Source organism: Pholcus phalangioides, unplaced genomic scaffold (genome assembly GCF_987345545.1).
Source record: "Pholcus phalangioides strain wild (caught in Gottingen) unplaced genomic scaffold, Ppha-v1.0 ptg000042l_1, whole genome shotgun sequence".
NCBI lineage: Eukaryota > Metazoa > Arthropoda > Arachnida > Araneae > Pholcidae > Pholcus > Pholcus phalangioides.
Window position 1 is genome coordinate 24,619,085 of NW_028301628.1, and position 24,389 is coordinate 24,643,473.

Below are 24,389 nucleotides of genomic sequence, written 5' to 3' on the forward strand. Positions count from 1 at the left end.
CGGGTATTATAGCTAGTAAAATATAAAAGTTAACTTTTCATGTAGACCCGGCGTGGCTGAAACAGTTCCAGTTAGTAAAATTTAAATGAGGCTCTGAAAAGTCATCTAAAAAAATTCTATAATTCTTATAAAAAATTTTAAATGCAATATTAACTGAGATATTTGACTTTGAAGATTTCAGCTTTCATCGCCGATGATTGAGGGTATTCCTCCAGCACCTCCTAGAGATAGAAGGCCCCCGCACGGGTTGCCATAAACGGCATTAAGACTACCTAGCAAGAGTTTGCCATATTTTGAAACACGGCATCGTATTTCGTTTCTTCTTATTATTTTGGCGTAGAATCTTCTTGATTGGCTCACAAATACCACATAGCGATTGAATGTGGGGCATAGAAATCGCCAATTCTGAGCCCGATCATTTCTTTTCCGCACAACGATGACACTGGCACGAGCAGGAAAAAAACATTTCCCCTGAATATTCTGGGGGGAAAATGGACTACTTACTGACGTCACAATCAGCGTGCGGTAGCCTTCTATCTCTAGAAGGTGCTGATTCATCTCAAATCGCGAAATGTGAATCGAATTCAAAGTTGCAAAAATTCCGTAATTGTCATAAAATGTAATTTTTATTTACTATGAATAAACTAATAAAAGGGTTGAGTTCATTCTATCTGCTTGCAGTCCCGAAAGAAGGCAATTTTTGGTCCATTCAAAACATGAAAGCTCAATGATAAGTTGCCAAAACATAGTCATTTATCACGATAACTGGGGCTTTTAAAAATATGAATTTTTTTTGCGAATGACTTTTCAGAGAGAGATCTAGATTTAAATAATTGGAATGTACAAATAGTTAATTTCTTTATTCTTTATATATATATATATATATATATACGACCCCTCAAACAAATTTTGAAATTTCCATTAACTGCGTCAACGGTTCCAGAGATATCTGCTGTGCAAACAATTTGGGACAACCTGTATAGAGCGTGCAACAGAACTCTAACGCTAAAAAATGAGAGGGTTTATAGTGCACTTCAAAACAAACAATTATTTCTAATTCAACCCAGTGTCACAACCCACTTATTCGAGGAATACGTTGTTACTCCCCTTCAAAAGTCGCCAAATCTTTTCACTTCATGGCGGGGAAGTTTCTTCTTTCTAGTCACAGGAGGGGGGAAAACGACTCTTCTTTCTCTCTAACGGTAGTGTACATGGAGGAATATTATTTTCTCCCTCCCTCACTCCCAGGGTTACTTTAGAAAAAATTAAATTCTGCCTTTTTTGGTGCTTTTACTTTCCATCGAAAAAACTGTTTGCATCAACGTGTACTGTAACCCCTCTCATTTTTTAGCGATAGAGTTCTGGAACACCATGTACAGTCAAACCTCGGTATAACGTCAATTGTCAAAGATTCCTTCAGCATAATTATCAAATTGAGCTCACCCGTGAAAGTCCCCGACTTTCATTCGATCATTAGGGATAACTTTATGCCGAAGTCTGACTGTACATACAGTATTTGAAAATTACTTTATAATGTACATTTTTCCACGCAGCACGTCCAAAAAGCTTAGAACGCAGTTCAATAGGCATGACGTCATGCACCGTACAGTAGTGTGTTAGACTTAGCATAAATGATCTTCGATGTAGCTTTTTTTTTTAGGCACTGTAAAAGCACTTTTGTTTTTATTATTTTTGTCGGATTCAACACTTTATTTATTTTATTTTTCTTTCCTTTCATTCTTTCTTCCTGTCTGTCTATCTGTCTGTCTGTCTCTGTCTGGCATCGCAGCTTGGTCCTGACCCAAGTCGCACATGAACTCTACACCGACTCTCTACCAAGCCCGCACGTTGCTTACGAAGTCAAGAAACTCATGTATGCTTCTCTACTACTAACTACTATTTCACTCTTTCTCTCTCTCTCGCTTCCTCTCTCTATCTGTCTCTTTTCTATCCTTTGCTTGAAAACCCCCTTGCCTTGCTATCCCTTGCTTACTCTATCCTCCCATATATAGCTTATTGCTAGTATAATCAACTTTCTGTTGTGTTGTTTTTCCTCCTTAGAAATTTACACTTTTTCAAGGGTTGGATTAATATATTGTGAGACGTGAATAAGTTTTTATAGCAATATGAACCCACATAAGTTTCAGGAATAACTTCTCAAACGCTCCCGGAAGAACATTTTTGCAACAATTCAGAGCCCGGAAATATAAAGTAATATGTACTGGAAAAAATTCATAAAAAATTTCTGTAAGAAAATAAAAACTGCGCAGGACAGACGAAAAATCTATGGATAATTTTAAAAATTAATAAAAAAATTAATTAATTGACACAAAAAAGTTAGATCTGCCCTAAAATACTCATCAGTGCGTATTATTTTTTTTTCCTGATAGTTAAAAAAATAGTTAAAAATTCACTCACAGATGACTCTGTAACATAAAAACACTCGACATAATAATAAAATGCGGTACAAACATGCATAAGTTAACGTTCATTACGCATTGTGTGCGTTGCGTGGAACTATCACATTTCGATATGAGCACCCTTTTTAGATCGAGCTACATCTAAACGGGGGGAAAAGGGAGTTCATATTAAATATGAGCTCATTTTTCCCTTTTCCCCCTTCATGTTGTGAATATGAGTTCCCTGTTATTTAAATCTTAAATGTGGTAGTTTTATGTGACTCAAATCGTTATAACATGATCACGCACTGTTTATGTCGCATTTTATGTGTCATGTCGGGTTTTTTTTTTTATGATGCAGTGCTATCTATGAGTGAAATTCTGAAGTTTTTTTTGTAAATTTATCAAAAAAGAAACTCTACGCCATAAGTATTTTAACTCAACCCGTACTTTTTAATGTCAGTTGGTTAATACAAAAAAAAAATTGAGAATTTTTGCAATAAGTATTGAAATGTTTAATATTTTTATTTTCCAGCATTGAATATAAATTTTTAGACACTTGATATAATCAAAAAATAATTTTTTTTTTCAATAAATGCTTTTATGCACTTTTAATCAAGGTATTGCTTTTATTAATTGAAATTTATGTTCTTTTACTTAATCAGGATTTCTCATTATCTTTAAGTTCTCTATGAATTTATTTCAATTATTTCTCTTTTAATTTTTTTTTCTCATTTATCTATTGATTATTTTTCATCGAATTGCTTATTATTATTTTTTTTCATTTTATTAGTCGCTTTTCTCATTCATTATTCTTTACTCGTCATTATTCTTTAATTGTCCATTTCCCAAGCGTTATTATGCTTTATGACTATTATATTCGAAAAATAGTGAAAAGGAATTAATTTAAGAAAGTGAAATATTTTTCTTTGAACAAAAATTTAATATTTTTTAACTTTTCATTGCTAAATTCCGAAATTTTCAATTTCCAACGTAATGAAATTATGGCATTATATATAAAACATTAGTAATGATTTTTTCTTAATTTTAGAAATTCTAAAAATAGGTAATTTTAAATATGAATATAATCGAAATTATACTATCGGATTATACTATCGGAAAATTATTACCCCTTAAAGTTTGTTAGACCAGTTTAGAATCACTAGTAAGAAAAAAATTTAAATCACTGTAAAATAAAATTGATTTAGTGTTTAATTTAGCATTAAATTAAATTTTCGCGTAATGACCACCATTGATCAGAATATTATTCAGTTGTTAATGCGCTGTTCTTACATGATTCTTCTCCACACACAAAAAAACTAGAATACATCATACATAATTCACTACAAACAACCTCATTCACTACCGAAAGAGTTTATTATTCTCTTGTCTTTTTTCCCGCCGTCCCGTGTAAAAACACGAGAAATCAATAGGCAGCCGTGTCTAAATTACCGGAATATTCCGAGCTTGGCATTCGAAAAGAGCGAATCTCGTATGTAAATAGATGTAAATATTTCTCGGAATATTTATGATATTTACAGTACGTGCGGTTTTATACGTCTAGAATATCTTAATCCGATTCACGGATAACGAGAGACGAATTTAATAGTATTTAAAATACCCTAGTGTGCAACCAAGTGCGGTCATGCATTTGCGTATGAGCTCCCAGATGAACAATGATTGCTGTCAGACACATACAGGCTGTCCGGGTTAGAGGTATCCGGAAGTAATAGCATTATACTGACAGAACCATACGTTTGCTTAAAATTTGCATTGAAGAGGGCAATCCCTTCAAGTTTATTTGCGGGTTCATGGAGTTTAATGTGAGCACCTATCGTGGTGGTTCTGCAGATGTCCAAACGATACTCGATCTCTCGCGATGTGTTTAACAGCGTTTTTGAGTTGTTATTAAACCAACTGCTGCAAACGCTATTTCAAGTCAGGTGGGAGGTTACACATTGCACTCTCATTTCGTACACAACTCTTAACACGCGTCCGTGGTTTGAATTCAGCCAGTCTAAGCACGCACTGAACCTCAAGTTGGGGTGTGCACATGCTACAACTACTACTAAACTACACATGCACCTCTAGTAAACATTCATTCCTCTAAGAAACTTCTAACAAATGTCGGAATGTACTGTGCACCTAACGTGAAGTTTGTTTCTGAGGAATGTCATTTCATGTGTTCCGGAATTTTATTCCGAAGCAAACAGCTTTGCAGTTTATTTTCCCTATATACCACGTACTATGCGTGAATTTTAAGGTTGTGGGGCTTGATTTCTGAGAGACTTTTTTCAAATAGTTGATCAGCACGCATTTGCACCTTGAAGTTAGAAAACCGCAGAAAACAAACTTCAGCCGGCCATAGTGTTGCCCATGATGACCGTTAGCGCAATTGCTGCGGAAAAGCGTGTCAAAGCAGTTGTCGAAAGTACTCATGATCGTACCTTGTTAGAAAATTTGGATAAAAAACGTAGAGCAATCACTAGTACTTCATAACTAAGAATACGTGATTCTCATCGAGAGGATCCAAGTTGGAACCCCGTTGACGGCACAGGTGTGGTCGGCTGAAGTGCAACTTTGACAACACAAATACCTTAGAGGCCACACACACATACAAGTCTGAATACAAATTCCGGCATATGCCATTTCATTAGATATTCCACAGAGGAATGTGTACGAGTTGCGTGTGCGGTTAAGTAGTAGTATGAGCATTTTAACTTTGGATATCTTTAGCCCGTACACTCTGCATAATGATTCACATAACTTGTTATAGATACCATATTTGTTTCAAATCCTTCATTTTTTAATCGCTCTATCTAATTTCACTTTAATGAATCCACAGGCCTACAGGTCGAGGTTCTAGTAATGGTACCTCGAAAACGTCCTCGGATCGGCCATTCGGTGTCTTACTGTCTGAAGACCAAGGGAAAGATTTCGATTTTGAAAGGACCGAGATGAAATACGATTCGACAGGGATGTTCCACTGGTGTCCAGCCAGGTCCATAGAAGACTGCATACTGGTCAGTTTCTTGATGTTTACGATTTAGCTATTTCACCAATTTCATTTGTAGCTGGTCTGGCTTCAAGATATTCAGACTTTCTTTTTTTTTCTTTTCTTTTTTTTGTTCTTTCTCAGGATCGCAACCAGGCGGCCATGACAGTACTCAACGGTCACGTGGTGCTGTGCTTGTTCGCAGACAAGGATTCTCCTCTGATTGGATTACGGAATCTCGTGATGCCCCTGAGAGCGAGCAATTTCCATTACCACGAGCTGAAGCACGTCGTCATAGTCGGGAACGTTGATTATCTGAGGAGGGAATGGAAGATGTTGCAGAACCTGCCGAAGATATCGATCTTAAGCGTAAACAAATTAGAAATACAGCATTTTTTTTTTCAGAAACCGGCAACATATTAACGAACGTTGCATTGATACGAGTAGATAGAAATTCGATTGGACGCAATGAGTGACGTAAGAAACATTACGTCACTTTTTGCGTGGTTCTTGGTGAAGTTACGGTAGAGAACCGCGAATTTTCCCTCCTATCTGCTGATCGTTTCTTTCTTCAGTTGCGTCTACATGTTCTACTTGCTCGCTCTGACCGAGGGGGTAATTAACTAACATGCCTGGCTTTCGCTCTAATATTTTTTTCTTCTCTTCTTTCTCCGCCCAAGCACAACCCGAACGATCACAGTGCCAAAAGTCAAAAAATCGTCAGTCTAGTTCGTCCTAAGTGACGTTCGTCTAGTACGTATCGCTTTTCTCGCAATGAAATATTTTTTGATAGCATGATAGAAACTGATGAAGATTTGGTGAAGCAAATGATCATATGAACAATTTATGCAGCAGACTACAAAAGAATAACGTACAGCACGCGTACGTAGACACGACTTAACAAACCACCAACTAGCCTGGTTGTTGTCATCAGGTACTCGCAAGCTCAATAAGTCACACGACCAATGTGCACGCGCCTTTAATGTCCCCACGTGGTTGTAGTATATTCCTTCCTTTATTTTTATCGTATTTTCACATCATCATCATTTGATTTTTCTGATTAAGGCAGAGAGGAAAATAATCGCCAAACACTGTCTTCATCTTCAACTCCGCCAAGAACTATACCAACGTATTACTTTCTTCACTCATCGTGACCAATGACGGAATTATAAATTTCTTCCTTACTTGTATGTATGTAAAGAGTGTAGACGTGGCAGATACGAGCAGTGGTGCGTAACACTTGTGGATGTGTAAAATTTAGTGTCATTTGCGTTCATAATATCACTACTGTTGTCGCGATAATTTTTGGAATCGAAAAATTTTACCAACAATGTGTAGAAAATTACAAACTGAACCGGTTTAACCAACCACTTGCCTGACATGTCCGTGTCCGCTTCTTCCCGAAATTGACTTACCCGAGCCTAGTATGGGCATCGTAATCTTCGCCCCTAGATGGTGCTAACGAAAAGTAAATATTGTACCAAATCTGCACAAATGCTATGGCTTCATGCAGCAGTAATAATATCTAGATGCATTATCTCGTAATTTAATTACATAGATGTACATTATCTATCTGTAAAACTAGATTATTTATATTACATGCAAAAAAATTCAAATAAGGGCACTTGAAAGAAAATTAATTTAAAAAAGTTAATAATTGAATCAAAATTTTTTAATTTTTAATTTAAAAAAATTAAGTATATGATTCTCTGTAATTGTCTGTTATTCCGGGTCATAGACATATGAATAGAATGAAAAAAATAAATAAATCCGACGTTTTCTGTGCAGAAAAAAAATTTAAAACCCATCAGTGTCAAGTGTTTGGCAAGCATCAGGCAATTACAAAACACTTGAGTGTGCAGTCCAAGCCCATATTAGGGTTTTTTACGCCTTCGTTCAACTCATTATGAGCATCTATTGAAAATTGATGCCCTAAAATTTTCTGCCTCTAGAATTTTCTGCCCTGTGCAGTTATACTATTTTAACATAGGCCTAAATACGTCAATAATGTCATAGTTACAACGAGGTAAAAAAACTTCCAAAGATAGGAAGAAGGAATATTGCCCGCAAATCCACAGTCCGCATCCAGGAAGAAGGGATATTGTCCGCGTCCTTCTCTGCACTGTTTCTCAGACTATAAATATCGCAGAGAGAACTAAATTAATTTTGAAATAAATAATAATCAAAATCGAAATAATCTAATAATCTTGTTCTTCCAGGGTTCTCCGCTAAGCAGAGCCGACTTACGTGCTGTTAATATAAACCTGTGTGATATGTGCGTCATTTTGTCAGCTAAAATTCCGAGTAGCGATGACCCCACTTTGGCCGATAAAGAAGCGATCCTCGCTTCACTCAACATCAAAGCGATGACCTTTGATGATACCATCGGAATACTTCCACATTGTGAGTTGATGAATTTTTATTTTCTTATCCAGTTTAGCCGTATCTGATCAAAACAATTGCCTTTCATTTAAATGCACAGACAGTCGACTCACGTTGATGTGACTTAAATGTTATATCAAGTTAATACTATATCAAAAATACCCACTATGTGCAGCCCAGACATCGGCTAGTCGAGGTGAGATAAACTCGATAAATAGCTTGGAAGAGTTCACAGTGAAAACCATGCTGACTGCAGTGATGACAAACAGTTGTCAACCACCATGCGTGGTTGAGAATTTATAGAGCGAACAACACCCAATCGAGATGGTCCCATAGATCAGTGTTTCTCAACCGCCGGGGCGCGTCCCGGTACGGGGCCCTGGCATCAGTCAAACCGGGCAGTGAGTGATTCATCGTTTAATTTTTCCCCATTCATTTCCTATTAGTCGTGCTTATGCCCGGGCCTTCTACTCAAAAAAAAAAAAAAAATACTCAACCGGACCGTGAGCTTCCAAAGGTTGAGAATCACTGCCATAGATGCTCGATTGAGTTCGAGTCTGGAGAATACGGACGCCAGTAAAACGCAGCGAATGCATACATTCCTCCACACACTTACATTTCCAGCTGTGCTATACATCCCATTATCCTGCTGGAAGATGCCATAATTCCCAGGAAACAAAATCTGCATGCAGGATGTAGGTGGTATTCAAGGATCGATGTATAGTTAATTCAATCCATAGTTAATGATTGGACCCAGAGACTGCCACAAAACCATTCCCTTCCCCCAAGACTATAACGCTGCCGTCTCCAGCTTGTTTTCGACCATCGTGCGAATACCAGCATCTACCGCTGAAGCATGGGTGTTGTCATCATCAGTATGCCACGGAGTCTCATCTCAGCAGAGACTCCGTGACATTCAGATGAAACGACATTCGAGCACAGACTCGAAACTGTCGTTTCGAACGCACTTCATTTTGCAGAACGCTGGTTCATTTTGACAGTCAGGTGAGCCATTTTAGCATGTTGATCAGCCCTTAACTTATTGCTACATCCGCCGTCCAGCACTCTCATGTACGGCTCGTGGTGCTTGCTCCACACAATATCCACGCAATTAATTTCTTATAGTGCTATTATGCCATTCCCGGTATACAATAAATAAAATAAATACTCTCAATAGAGCAGCGCGCGAACAGTTCACAAACTGCACGATTTCTGAAATGCCGTCAACCTTATCCCGAAGGCTAATAAGTATTCTTTATTGTAAGTCTGATAAATCGCTTTGTTTATTCATGACAACAACAAGTAAAGTGTTTGCCGAATATGTCTACAGCCACCTTTATATACCCGCCAAATCCGCTGATGACATGCGCCATATTTAAGTGGTTATTTTGCACCAACTACAAAAGTAGGAGGTGGTCACATTAATGTGACTCGACTGTGCATATTATTGAATGAAATTAGTTTTCTTGAGCAATGATCTATTTTGCGTTCTCTTTGTTGTTTATCACAGCGCATGATTTGAGTGTGACCCCGTTCAACGGTGGTGGAGTGATCGCTATGCAGAGGCGAGGTTCCGTTTACGGCAGCAATGTTCCGCTCATCACGGAGCTTGGTACGAATGGATTCTTGATTTTCGTTATTTCAGTGTCACGTCAAACTATTACTGACATCCTGCAGAATTGATAATAATTTTTTTCTCACCTTAGTGAACGATACAAATGTGCAGTTTCTGGACCAGGACGATGATGACGATCCAGACACGGAGCTGTACCTAACCCAACCTTTTGCTTGCGGCACAGCCTTTGCGGTCAGCGTACTGGATTCGCTGATGAGCACTGTATGATCATTTTCTAAGATCTGAAAGTTCAATACTAATCTACTCACCATTCGACATCGGTACCACGTTGATACATGCAAGTTTAGTCGAACATCGTTTGAACTCCTTTAATACGAATTAAATATTTTTTTACATTAGAATACAAGCTATATCAGTGGTTCTGAAAGTATGCGTCACGGCTCCTATAGACAACGCGGTGAGCTGGTGATATTGGTGTGTGCCCGGCTTGGTGCTTTGGAGAGTTCTTTGTCATACTATTCTAGGGACCGACGGATGAACTTTTCACCAAGGCAAGAGAGCCACGGGTGACAAAAGTTTAAGAACCAATACACAATGTACAGGATGCATAGGTAACAGGGCGTATGGCATTTTACTGGTGAACCGTTGGTCCTAGACCAATTACAAAAAGTATCCAATTCACACGTGTAGTACTCAGATATGTCATGTATGCTTCAAAGGGGTTGTAAAGATATTAAAATAAAACAATTAACTTTTTAACATCGTACCCGTATGCCCCAAAACTCTACTAGAAAGTTTTGCCCAATTTTTGTCTCTCCTAATGCCAGCAAAAACAATACACATTTCTAAGTGCAATATTCGCCGAGATATTCGAATTCGAAAAACGGAGAAAATTGAAAAAAAAACAGCATTAAACACAGAAAAATCGTTTCGCCCTCATTTAACGCAACTTTTCCTCCCAACTTTCCTCCGTTTCCGAACTCCAACATCTCAATATTGCACTCAGAAACGTGGATTTTTTTTTTTTTTTTTTTTTTGGCATTAGGTGAGACCGGGCAACAACTTTCTAATTTGGTTTTGGGACACATTGGGGACGGTATAAAAAAGTTGTTGATTTTTTTTTTAATAACTATGCAACCCCCTTGGAACATGAATGACATATCTGAGTACTACTCGTTATTTGAACACTTTTTCTAATTGGAAGTATGCGTCTAGGACCAACGGTTCACCAGTCAAATGCTATTACCTATAAAATAATGTTAACTAAGCATGTGAGCTACCAAAAAAGTGGCCGAGAGTGCGAGTTGTCAAGTCAGTGAGTGATTAAGATTGTGACCTAGTAAGTGATGGATCATGCCAGTGAGCTACCAAAAGAGTGAGTATCCAGATCAAAAAGTGATCGAAAAAGAGATGATACAAATCAATGAGTTATCGAAAGAGTGAGAATACACATCAATGAGTGACTAAAAGAGTGACCTAGAGAGTCTGTATGATCATGTTAAGCGATCAATAGAGTGTGTAATCATGGGATGAAGTAAAAGAGTGATGAAGAGAGCGAAGGACAACATAAAGAGTGTGAACCTAGAGGGTGTCACTTTCGCCGTTTACCCGATGAATTTCTTGACTTTTACATTCAACATAGAGAGTGTGAAAACATGTGAGCGACCAAAAGAGTGACTTAGAGACAGAATCATATTTACTTGGGGGGGGGGGGAGGCTAAGCGGGATATAGCCCAGGTCTGCCCTTATTCTAGAACGAGTGCTCAAGCAAATTAGACTAGAGTGGTAAAGGGCGACGGAATTTAAGGAGCCCACGGGCAGCAAAAAACCATAAACTTCCCAACTCTAAATTCATATTCTCACGTTTGCGATGAAAAAAATACATATATAATTATGGCCACACTTGGAATAAGACTAATTAATTCTACTGTCAAAACAAGCATTTCGTCGGCCCTAAGGATGTATTTAATTAAATTGTACATCCGTCCTGAAAATGAGATATTTTTCGCCGAAAGCAAAGTTTCCACCTAGAATCGTGGGGGGCGAAAATATACACGTCATCCCAAAACATGAAGGAGAAGACGGGGATTTGCTTCACGTCACATCCAATCAAATAATTTTCTTCTTTAATTTCTTCAACTGGAAGCGCCAACGTGACGATGTTGACTAATTAAAATCTCATCTGTTCTTTGTAACTGGATGTCGAAATTAATAGCCCCGGAGGACAACAGTCCTGAGCTATAGAGAAAGGCGGTGTGGGATGCTGCTGCTGCTGCACCAAGAGTTTGCTGCTTGGCGTTGTTTCCCAGGGCTGCTCGACATCTTCGGGATTAACTTCTGGACTCGGCCAAGATAAAGCTCCCTTTGCCCCGGACAGATAGCGGTAATTAATCTTCTTGCGCCTTAACCGAGGCATGAGAGACGTATCTCACGCGTAAAGCGATTTATTTGCGTCGATGCATCTTATACGGACAGAAAATCCGCTCGTTAAAAGCGGTTGGTTTTTACGTAAGCGTGTAAGCCAATTAACCCTATCATGGCATCTTATTTCTTGATTTCACCTGAGGGTGTGTATCTGCTATTTCTAAGGTGAACATAAAAACCCACATTTTCCCGTAATTTTTTCCTTAAGACTTCTTTTACAGATTCATCCCGTTTTTCCCGTCTATCAACGACGAAATTGAATTTATATTCTTCATTGAAATCATTATTTTAACTTATACGTAGGTCATTCAACAAGTAAGGTGAATCTCTATGAGATAGCAGCACAATCAATTTTAAATTATCACAGTTTTAGGTATCATTCTTCAAAAGCTGAATGAATGAACACCAGAACTTTGCCACTGGAATTATCCCGTTACCGAAATCTCTTCCAGTCCAGCTTCGAGGCAGAGTCCGGAACACATTATTTTGAGTCAAAAAAAAAAACCATACACAATTTTTACAACATATTTTCCCCGGACAATTGGGTACTATCGTGATTTACAAATTTTGTGGTGATTACAGACGAGATGGGGTTGGGTGTTGGAAAAAAGTTCCGGGGTTTGGTTAACAGGGATTCTCTTCTTCAAAAGCTGTCACAACAAGTTAGAGCACAAAAAAGGAGCTTTGTGGTTTATTTTTCGGCTTCGTTCCAAGTTCGTGTTGCAGCAACTATTTTGGAAATGTATTATGATAAGTAGAGACCCCGGATTATATTCATTAAAAAAATGGCGGAATATGCTCTAAAATATGCAAATATGCTTTAAAAAATTCGAAAATATGCATTAAAAACCCCCGAAATAGGTTATGCACTAGAGAATGCCGAAACGTGTACCAAAAATAAGAAAATATGCAGAAAAACAATCACTACGCAAAAAAAGATATGTTTTTAAAATGCATATTTTCTATTTCTTAGTGCATATGCATTTGCAAAAAAATATTCCCACATATGCATATGCTTCACATGCAAATAGCTCGTACATATTTTTTGTTTAGGCGTTTTTAATTTCTACTTGGTCTAATTACTGCTGCTCAGTAATGAAATATCAGTAACAAAATAATTCCGACACTATTTTTTAAAAAAAATTAACTTTTTCACTCAACACTTTTTGACATATCTCTAATATATTTAAATCTTGTTTGGAATTGCCTATAGTCTAATACGTTTAACACCTCTCGATATAGTAATATTCTTCTGCTGCGATAAATCTTCTATAATGATATTTTTAACGAGTTTTGGAAGCTGCTAAAATGATGTTGAAGATGTTTTTTTTTTAACTTCGCGTAAAATCGTCTTGAATTTAATTTTCACTTCGTAAATTGTTTCCGTTCTTCCAGGGGAGGGGGGGGGCTGTCTCATAACGTCAGTGTTTCACGTGACCACGGGAAGTGTGTTGATGAAGTTGTTAGTATTGCCACTTTCTCTCAAAGATGCAATACGGTAAACTTCTTCACAGGGCGATAATACTAAAAATTTTATTAATCTATTTCCCGTTTTCGGGCTGAATTAATACATCAAAGCGTATTTTCTGATGGTACTTACAACACATATTTAGAAAAGTTATTAACAACATCAGACATTTGGTGACACGTTATGACAGTGTTGCCTGTTAATGTAACGATAATCCCTCTACAATGATATTTTTCTTTGGTCCGCAGAGTATCGTTATATCGAGGTTACACTGTATTCATCTCACAATCGTGGAAGGCATCTTAATACACATATTCCGACCTCTATTTCCCGCCCACCAGCAGTTTCACCCAAAGTTAGCGATTATTTTTACGTTTGGCAACTTTGTTGACGTAATGTCTCGCACTTTTGTCGATGATATAGGGTCATACAAAGGTTTTTAACAGCTAGTTGATGCGAAGATATATTTTTGAAAGAGAGAAAATTCAACTGCCTCTGCGGGGAATCGAACCGACGTTCTTTTCACTTTCCGGGTGAAAGCCCTAGACCACTAGACTACAGAGGCAACGAATATCTCAATCTTTCCTTGGAGCTCATGTGCACTGAACGGGACCGTACATGGACGGTCGGACCTAACTCAGGCCAAAGCTCACGATATATGGTCAGTTCATCTATATCAATTAATTATGGATGCCTTTCTCTGATGATGTATGTTGGATTTTTTTTTCTCCGTATCTTTTGGCCACATCCCGACTTTTCTTATAAAAATGCCCCGTTTTTCAACGAACCTCCTTGAATTTTTATTCTTTATTAAAATCAAGGATGGAGACAATTTGAATAATAAATTACATTATAATGAATATGATAAAAGATATTAATATCACAAATTTATCTCATAAGATAAATTTGCATTTCCGTTGCATTTGCATTTAAAAAATTTCCGTACAAATGCATTTTAATACACTGCAACTTACAGTAACCTCTCTATTCACCACCAATTTTTTACCGATTATTTGGTGGCTATTCTCACGTTTGGCAACTTTTTTTTTGAAGGATATGTATGTAATGTTCGTAAGAAATGTATTTTAACCCAAAAATGTATTTCTCCATAATGAAAATTTGGATCGTAACGTACAGAGAAATTCGTGACAGCGCCAACTCTCGCCAAAAATGTTTCAAACATGGGGGAAAAAGTTGACAGTTGTGGCTGATGTGGCTGAAAAATTGCCAACGGGTGGGAAAGCATGAACAAACTTTTTTCTTTTTAACTCGAAATATTTTTGTTTTTGGGTAAATTTTCAAAAATTGTCTTTTTAACAATTTCGCTTTACTTTATTAGACATACTTCAACGCCAATGCCTTGACGCTCATACGATCGTTGATCACTGGAGGAGCCACACCCGAGCTGGAACTCATACTTGCCGAAGGTGCTGGACTCCGAGGTGGTTACAGTACACCGGACTCGTTGAAGAACAGAGACAGGTGTCGGGTCGGGCAAATATCTCTGTACGATGGGCCATTAGCACAATATGGGGTAAGTGCGAATTGTGTGTTTATAAGTATTATAATATTATTGATAAGTGTGACTATGAACATGGATGTCCCTCATATATTTACAATGTGTTTGATGGTCATGTGACTTGTAAATTTTAAATGTTAAATTTTGACGGGGCAAAAAATATGAACCGTATTTCTTCACAAATCTTTGACCATCCCGACTTTTTTCACCAGAATGTCCTTTTCCTTCAATTGAACGTATAGCCGTATTCAGTCCGGCATATAGCAGTTTATTTAGCGACAATATGTGATGTCCTGCATTGTTTCTCACTTTGAATATACCGATCTCTTCCTTTTTTTTCTGAATGACGCAGTATTGTGATCTTATTTGTAATGAAATATTCGTAATAATGTGAAAGAAAAATGTATTTGTTAATGTATAGGAAGGTGGAAAATATGGCGACCTGTTCGTTGCAGCACTCAGGACCTTCGGCATGTTGTGCATTGGCCTGAACAGGTATCGAGACACTAGTGCCTCTCTTGAAGCTTCTACGAAGCGATACGTCATCACGAATCCTCCTGCAGAATTCTCTCTGCTACCATCCGATAAAGTAAATAATTATACATTTTACACTTTTTTTTTTTTTTTTGTAATACGAGAAATTATTAATTTCGATATACATTGTATATATCTGAAATGAAATTACTAAAGTTGTATGTACATTTACATATATAAAAATCAATGTTCTCTCAACTTTTTTTTCAATTACGGACCGGTAAAAGTTGTTGAACAATAACGGTGAACCGACGGAATGGGAGAAGTAATTTGCGGACCCCAGCAAAAATGAAGTTAATGGAAGAGATATTTTAGTAAATAAATGGTAGAAATTTTTTAATTAATAAATTTGGAGAAATAATTTAATTAACAAATTTTATAATTAACATCCACACAATAATTTGTGTGCAGATCGGCAAAAAATTAAATGAATGAGAGAAATAATTCGACTGGAAAAATATACAGGGTGTGGATATTATCGACTGGCAAATAATGACACGTGCTTTTTTGCGAAAAACTAATACGGAAGAGTATTTTCCGTTTTAAGATCGGACGAATAAGGCCCCTTTCACACGGAGCGGACGCGGATGCGGACGCGGGTCCGCATACCCTTTCAAACGAGCGCTGAAGATGCGGACGAATCGCCCGCATCTTTAGTTCGAAATTCGTGCATAAAAACTGTTTTTTCGCAATTTTTGTAATTATTTTTCTCCTTCACCCCTGATTCAGTGCCCATAGGCAGCCTAGAGGCATTCTTTGGTGGTTTTTATCATTGAGCCTAAAGATGCCTCCATTCCGATCCTCACAAGTAGTCGATGGGAGAAAATATCTTAAAATATTTTCAAAAAATTTTGAAAAAAAATCTGTCTTTTCGGAAAAATATGAAAGAAAATTCCAAAAACACATCCAATGTTCGAAAAATCCAATCCAAAAACATCCAAAACATTCGATGTTCCAAAAAAAAAAAAAAAAAATTCAGCAAATATCAAAAAATTTGCAAGTATAAAAAAAAGGAGGGGTTGGGACTTTCAAAATGTCTGTGCTTAGAAATATTCACATCACATTTCTGTCTTAGGCGGGGATTACACTATAAAAGTTTTGTAAAAGCTCTTTGATAAAACGTGAAAAATTCAACCATTAAGATCACCGGTTGCATTTGCTTGAATGCAACAGATGCGCCTATTGGTTGAATTTTCAACTTTTATAAAAGATCTTTTACAAAACTTTATAGTATAATCCCGGCCTCAAGTACGGATTACACTATAAAAATTTTATAATAATTCTTTTAAAAAAGCGACTAATAAATTTATCGGTTGCACTTGCAATTTATTAGTTGCTTTTTTCAAGTTTTATAAAATAACTTTCATAAACCTTTTAGAGTGAAATCCCATCCTTAGATTAGTCACTTCTGAAATATAAAATTTCATTTTTTTAAGTTTACAGACTAAATATTGAGTAAAATGTACTTGTAGGTATCGAGGGAACCACCAAAAATATTCAAGCGCTAGGGTCTTCAAACGTCTTAATCCGGCCCTGAGTGAACACCGTACGTGGATAACGTTGTTTAATAAAAGTATTTTTTTTAAAGTTTAAAAAAATTAACAGATTAAAAATTTAAAAAAATAACAAATATTTAAAATAATATTTCAGATATTTATATTTTTAAATAATTTTAAAAATTTAAAAAGAAAAAAATTATTATTTATAAATTAAATTTGAAAGTTATAAAGTATGTAGTCAATTAAATATTCGTAATGAACAGAACGGCTTATAATTTTGGTCCCGTCAGTGGCCGTTGTTGACAGGTTTTATTGTATAAAATTGTGAAATATGGACAAAAGGCAGTTAAAATTTCTATATCTCAATCTCAGAAGGAAACGAAGGGATACACGTATGTAGGTACATTATATTAATGAGCAGGGACCATCATATGGTGTTTTTAAGGGTATTTATTTCAAATAATTAAAAAAATTCCGTGTAAAATCACCTTCAAAAAGTAGCCAAAGATGCGGACGAATTCGCTCCGCATCCGCATCGTCTGAATAGCCCCGAATAAACCTATTGTCAAAACTTCTATGTGCGGATGCGGAGCCCGCACTTAGGTTTTGACACATGCGGACGACGTCCGGACCCGCATGAACATTTCCTAGGTGCGGAGATTTTTCGGCTCGTCTGAAAGGCGCAGTATATTCCAATTGTTAAAACTTCTTCCGGACCCGCATCCGCATCCGCTCCGTGTGAAAGGGCCCTAATAAGGGAGTTATAACATTTTGAAATTTTGCGACGTGCCAGTTTTCTAACGGTTAGTTACGCGCCAAACAACCAACGAAAAAAAAAAAAAATTCCCCACGCAGGCGGGTTGCCACTAATCAAAAATGAACTGGAAATATTCAATCCCATTAGAAGCCAAGTTCAGTTACTTTCTTTCACAATTGGCGCTTTTTCCTCTTTGTGTAAATTGATGTTAACACAGTTATTACGTGTTACGTTCGCCCAATTATATTGGGAAATTTATCACCAGATTTGTAAAGTGTTAGCCAAACGAGAGCTATTGGAAAAATCGTTGTCCCAAAATCAACACTTTTTGCTAAATGTGACAGTTACCTGTTTTCTTTCCTTCCCTGGGGAGGGAAAGGGCAAGGGAAAAAACTTGTTTGCACAACCTTAGCTCTATTGGTTACTCTCAGGGTTGTAACATTGCTATCAGCTCAGACACGCCAAGTTATACGTTTGGTGCACGTTCGGTGAATTTGGCAGCATTCGAAAGGGGCGTCATCAATTTTTAATTCGTTATGACTCCATAATTATTAGTCGAATCACCCCTCCAAGCACTTGAGGGCGGATGAGTCGAATTGCAGACAGACTGGTATACAAAAGCCTATGAAGATGTATTTAATGTAAGTCAGTGTAAGGGAGTGTTTTGTATGAGAAAGTTAAAATTTAGACAAAAAGCCGGGCGATGTATGGTCATGGCTTCAGAATATTCAGCAGGAAATATGAAATTATAAAATTTTGATAAAAAATTAGATCGGGTGCACCATCTTGCCGTCTCTGGGATCTTTATAGATCTTTGCCAATTTCTGCCAACCTTGGTTGTGATCTTTGGTACTACTTCATGAAAATAGCATGCAGAGTATAGAAATGGAGTAAACATATTGCTTTCCCTGCACATGGTAATTGGTGTAGATCGCGATAATTTAACCAATTACTGTACTTAGGCATTGAGAGCAACCGTCATTGGCATAAATATGGGTTTATTAGAAGTTGAAAATAATCTGACTGTTTTTTTCCTCATGAACGATAGAGGGCGCACTCCCTATCAGGAAATTTGTTGCTTATAGCAGACAGACGGCAGCACTAGCATGAACACGAAGCATGACAACTCTGACGACATAAATACGTTAAGGCCGTGAAATATACATACACTCACATAACACGCACCGGCATGTACCAATTTATCAGAAATTCCTAATAGGAAAATAGTCACTGATTTCAGCAGGCACTTTCAGCTAGGTAAGTAACGCACCAGAACATCACTTTACCCCGAGTTCCATGGTCCTCTGAAGACGACCCTGCTTCTTATCCGCTATGTAATTACTAATTACATAATGATTAGAGAGAGTCACGTGATTTTTTTTTCTCTAGCCCAGGGTTGCCAGGTACCCTTGCACAGACCCTGAACATCAGTGTATAAGGACAGCGTTTTAGAATGTCTGTAAACTTCCAAGTCAAATGTAATGAATCCCTCCAACCTCTTTTTCATTGCAGGTTTTCGTACTCATGCAATTCGACCCTGGACTCGAATACCAGCCGAACCGGGGCGAGCGGGATGACAACTCCTGACTGATGTACTGCAGCGCTACGACTGATGGGCCTTACTCTTTCATCTAAGAGACTGAAATGAAAGAGAATTCAAAATAAAACCGCCAATTTAATATAAGGCGGGTTTCCTCTGGTGTCGGTATCACGAAGCTTCTATCGATTGAAGTATTGACTCATTAACAGAAGGATTATCGACAATGATGGTCTGAAAACGAATCTATGAAGAGCTTAGTAACGAATCAACCGGCAAAATCGGTTGAAACGCATGTTGAAGGGTTTTTGGCGGGGTTTTGGCGAGAATCCCCATAATGGAATTTTTCCCTCTACCGTTTTCGTTTTTACTCACATTTCCGACACTAGAACTAGATTATGGTTAGTCGTAATCCTCAAGAAATATTTTTCGAATCGTTTAAATGGCTGTTTGGGAATTTTTTCAATTGAAGAGAGCGTCGATTGATTCAACCGGTGAGGATGACGGTATCGAACCAAGTTTTCGGAAACAGAACGCTTTTTTTTTTTTCCAATTGCAAGAGCTCACGGCACCAGGCGAAATCACAGACCCACAGCAAGCGCTGCAGTTATAATAACACCTTAAAAAAATAATAACGACACAATTTTTGAACATCTCCAGCACGCCAAGGAGGTGCTTTCATGCACTAAAAACACTCGAAACTAAAAACAGTTAACACACATCACGCGCCTTTTCTTTTCGATATATGTGCTGTATATATAAATATTTATATATATTATAACATTATTATTATATACATAATATATATATTTGATTACGCCAAAAATGTAAGTTTTACTAATTACATTAAATTTGCTTGTATAAGGGAAAAAAAAAGATTATTGAAAGACTAGCAGTGCTTGTTTTTACAAGGACAATAACGTGGTGTTTGCGAAGAATCTCTTTAATTTGCGAGAATGTTGTGGTTTTTTTATTTTATATATACTAGTATATATTTAAGGAAAAAAAATTGCACTGTATGACACACTGGGAGAGTGTTAATTAGCATTAATAGACTGCCGAGCAGTTTAAATGTTACTTTTCATATTCACGCGAATACACATATATATTATATATAAATATTCATTTATATTAGTGTTGCAAAAAAAGATATATATATATATATATATATGTTCCTTTGAGATCCCCTCTTTGAATGTCAGTGACGTGTTTTATTCCCGTGTGGTTTTGACTCGGTTCAAGAGTAGAATACGTACCGACGAGACTTTGGCGAATTTTTGTACCGCCAAAGATAGGTTGATTGACTGATTGCCTTTGGGAATGGAAAAGAATCTAAGAAAAGAAACTCTAAATGGTTGTTTGTTGAATTGTTTGACTGTGACGTATTCCGAAGGGATCTTTATGGTTTGATGTGAAATTTTTGACCGAGATGCTGGATGTGGGTCTGCACTGTATATGCTTCGAATTTGAATCACAAAAAATTCGTATGATATCGGAAAACCAGTTCCAACTGTTTTTTTTAATTACGCTGATAGTGCAAAAATGGTGACAATGATTCGCGTGAAAGACGTTATGAAATATTTTAGGACATTTTTGGACCGCCCGGAAATGATTCTCCTCCTCGCATATCTTGTTAGTCTCGTGAAAGTAGATCCTCCAGGGTTCCTGCTGCTTTTCTTCAAAAATTGTTGCAAATAAACCGGATATTTGTCGAAGTTGGCAAAATGCGCTTGTAATTTAATGACGTTGATGAATAGACAATGTTTTTTTTTCTGTGAATTCGTTGAATCCCATACTAGCCCAGTGTTTCCCATAATGGGCAATGTTGCCTCTGGTGAGCGATAGAATCTATGAACTTGACTTGAGGATCCTATGGATTCACTTGAGTTGGGGGCATAGATGGCGTATTGTTGTGTTCTGAGCAGTGTTCGCAATGCGCACCTAGATGCTTGATTCAAACATCAAAATTCAATTTTACTCCTTCGAATTTCATTGAGGGCATAAAATCTTCCTTCAAATATTATTTTTTTCATAGAATTATTTCTGTTTTTTATTTTTAAAAAAACAGTCTTTTTTTTCCACAAAACTACAGCTTAAAATTTTGAAAAGTGAAATTACTCTTCGAAACTATTTTTTCGGATGGCACTAGTGGGGAGGGGAGGAAGTTCTGAGGCGTTTACTTTCATTGAATTCAGCCACCTGGCAGGTTAAAGCCTAAACTTTTATTTCTTGTTCAAACGGCATTCATTTCCCTTGAAAGGAAGCACAAGTACTGAATTGTTTCATTTCATATCTTTTGTTTCATAGCAGGCCACCCCATAAAATCCTGCTGTTCGTAACCATTCTGTGCGGAATCTTGATACATAATGCTGCCCTAATGCCTGCTTTTCCAATCTAGGCTGATTAGGCTCTGAATAGGCTTATATTGCTTTAATTATCTGAACTCTGGATAGGCCTATATTCAGACTATTTACAGCTATGAGTGTTTCAGTATACTACCACCCATAACTACCCACAGCGAGAAAATGAAAAATAGTGAGTCTTTCATATGGATTATTTGAGAGTATTTCTCTGTACCAATCATATACAATATCTCGCATAGCAGTGCATACCTAATTTCCAGTATAGCACTTCATTCTGAAACTGTATAATGAAATTAGGTCATACATAGAGAAGTTCATCACATTATTTTTTTTTCCTCCGGCACATGTGTATTATACGTCTCATTACATCCTCGAGATAAAAAAAACAACAACCTCATAGCAGTATTATACCTTAATGTACGTAGAAATGTGCGATTTATTAACATGTAAAAAAAAAGTTACGATATTCTTTTGGTAGTAAATTCAAAGTGAATTTCTGTGAATACATGTAATAAAGTCCATTGTGATGTTATCATTAACCAACGAATGTTCATACAAGATCTCTAAATATTACAAAAATATATATATATATTGGTTTTTAAATTAGCTTTTTTCTTATATATGAAATGGAAGGAAGAAAAAGTAATTTTTATCATTAAAATATGAAAAAAAAATTGTTTGATATGTATATGTATATGAGAAAAAAAAATTTAAAAACATGTTGCCTCGTTATTTTGTGTCTTCAGTATTAAAAATTCTAATGAAAAAAAAATGAATAAAATCAAGGGGAATGCTACGAATAGAATGACTCTGTAAAAAAATTGTTAAATATTTTATTGACGTGTATGAATGAAAATAATGGGAAAAATAATTAGTTTATAGCCGTTATATATGTATTGAAAGGTTTAGACATTCAATATTACACTTATGAAATTTTTTTCATGATTTATAACTAATTAATGAAACACAATATTTACGAATAATTTGGATAAAAAATTCATTAATTAATTGCTTTTTTTTTAGAAATAAGAATCTTGAACGCAGTGTGAGTGGTGAATAGCCATTGCTTAACGCTTGATTTTGTCTAGTGTTAGCTTGATGTCGTTGTCGGTATATTTTCTATATATAAAAAAATACAGCACTCAATTACGTGTTTGATTTGATTGAGTTATTTGGTGTATTATGTGTAGAGGTTTTATTTTAAAAAAATAATAATTTATGTTTTTCTTAAGTGTTGAAGGGAGATGTGGGATCTGTATGGAAAATGAAAAGAAATTAGTTATTAATTTTATATAAAGCATTATAAGTCAACTCTTAAATTTTGAAAGAAAGCTAATCTTTTTCTAAAATTCCGACCAAACAACATATTCTTTATAAAATGAATACACGTTTAGAAAGGTTTAAATATTTAAAAAATAGCAAATATAACCATAAAATTTAATGGGAATAATCAATTATTTTGTAATCTTAAATACAGGATGTCTCATAAATTTGTAAATAGTTTAAAAGCTTATACAAATTCAGAGATTTGGAATATTGGAATGTGGTTGCGAAAAATTTATTCTCAAGAAGTGAGAATTTCTTGTTTCGGAAAAAAAATTGGTTCAACTTGTCGTGATAAAGTGCGCTGAGCGAAAGCAAATCAAGATTAATGAATTTTTTTCAAAGCTTTGGCAAGCGAAGTTAACAACTTCACCAATAGTGCTTTATCCACCAATGGTCGACATCATAATGAAAACATTTTGTAAACGCCAGTAACAGGAAAATTCAGAAATGAGTTGATAATCGTTCACCCTGTGTTTTACAGGACTCTGATTTACACATTTCCAGTGATTTGCTTTCATGCAGTGCCTTTTATATACAAAAATTTGAAGTAATTTTTTTTTTCTGCAGCAAAAAAATAATTCCCCTCGTGAGAATAACTTTTTCGTAAACCGCATTCAAATATACCGATTCTTTCAACTTATATGAATTTTTTAACTATTTACGAATTTATGAAATACTCTGTATATTACAAGTTTCCAATCTCACTGTAACTCAAAAAAATTTTCCTTCAATTGATTCCTAAGTTTGACAGCAAAAAAAAAACTCGTACCAAAATTCATTTTTTTCATTTTATGAAAAACTGTTTAAATTCATAAAATTCTAAATTTTTATAAATAAAAAAAAAAAATACAAGATATTTCTGGAAAAGATTTTAATCATCCCACATCTCTCAACAAACGTATGTTTCCAGTGGACATGGTAAATAAATTCTAGTGTTATCAATGTAGTGACTCCTCTATGTAACAAAACTGCGTGTATGTGAGTGTGCGTGAGTGTATAGTTCATAGTAATGTGGATATTATGAAAAAAAAAAATTGTAGATCATAGTCGAAAAGTTTGAAAAAAAAAATAATAAATTTTTTTACAGAAAAATGCATAAAAAAGAGCCTCTAAAAATTGTTCAACGAATATGAATATCGTTTGTACGCGGCATAAGTACAAGCGGCTGCCTTATTTCAATATATAAAAAATTCACAAAGAAATTTGCTATCACAGAAATGCCCTATATTGCTAAAAATTATTTTCTTTCTTTTCGTTGGTGCCTCAGTATTCTCTTAGTATGTTGGGGAAAATTACAATACGTATTGCTGAATGATACCTATTTATTTAGAGGAATTGGTAGTAAAATTTTATTATTAATGTATTTATTGCATTGATGCTTAGTATTGATGTTGTTGCAAACATTAGTAATAATGTTTTTTTTTTCTTTCGGGTCAACGTAAAAGCAATTTTCTGTAGGTATAATGCTGAAAACTAATTAGAAAAATAGAAGTAATTGTGGTGTAATATTTGCATAAATATTGTTGATGAATTACAAATTTGCCTATAAATACGAATAATAATGCATATATAATGATATAATCCATCCTGTTATCTCAGAATATTGAGAT

At 36.0% G+C, this 24,389-nt stretch overlaps 1 protein-coding gene across 1 annotated transcript in view; it reads left to right on the top strand.

Annotated features, from left to right (window-relative positions):
* LOC149064675 (calcium-activated potassium channel slowpoke-like) overlaps positions 1 to 23,861 on the top strand; it is a 245,649-nt gene extending 221,788 nt beyond the window's left edge. The window contains exons 17-25 of the mRNA XM_089255428.1: positions 1,790 to 1,873; positions 5,245 to 5,422; positions 5,539 to 5,763; positions 7,614 to 7,797; positions 9,287 to 9,388; positions 9,483 to 9,613; positions 14,584 to 14,778; positions 15,185 to 15,352; positions 19,066 to 23,861. Of these exons, the coding sequence (XP_089111554.1) occupies positions 1,790 to 1,873; positions 5,245 to 5,422; positions 5,539 to 5,763; positions 7,614 to 7,797; positions 9,287 to 9,388; positions 9,483 to 9,613; positions 14,584 to 14,778; positions 15,185 to 15,352; positions 19,066 to 19,140 (1,342 nt within the window). The 3' untranslated portion in view covers positions 19,141 to 23,861. The remainder of the gene's footprint in view (positions 1 to 1,789; positions 1,874 to 5,244; positions 5,423 to 5,538; positions 5,764 to 7,613; positions 7,798 to 9,286; positions 9,389 to 9,482; positions 9,614 to 14,583; positions 14,779 to 15,184; positions 15,353 to 19,065) is intronic.
* Positions 23,862 to 24,389: the final 528 nt, after the last annotated feature.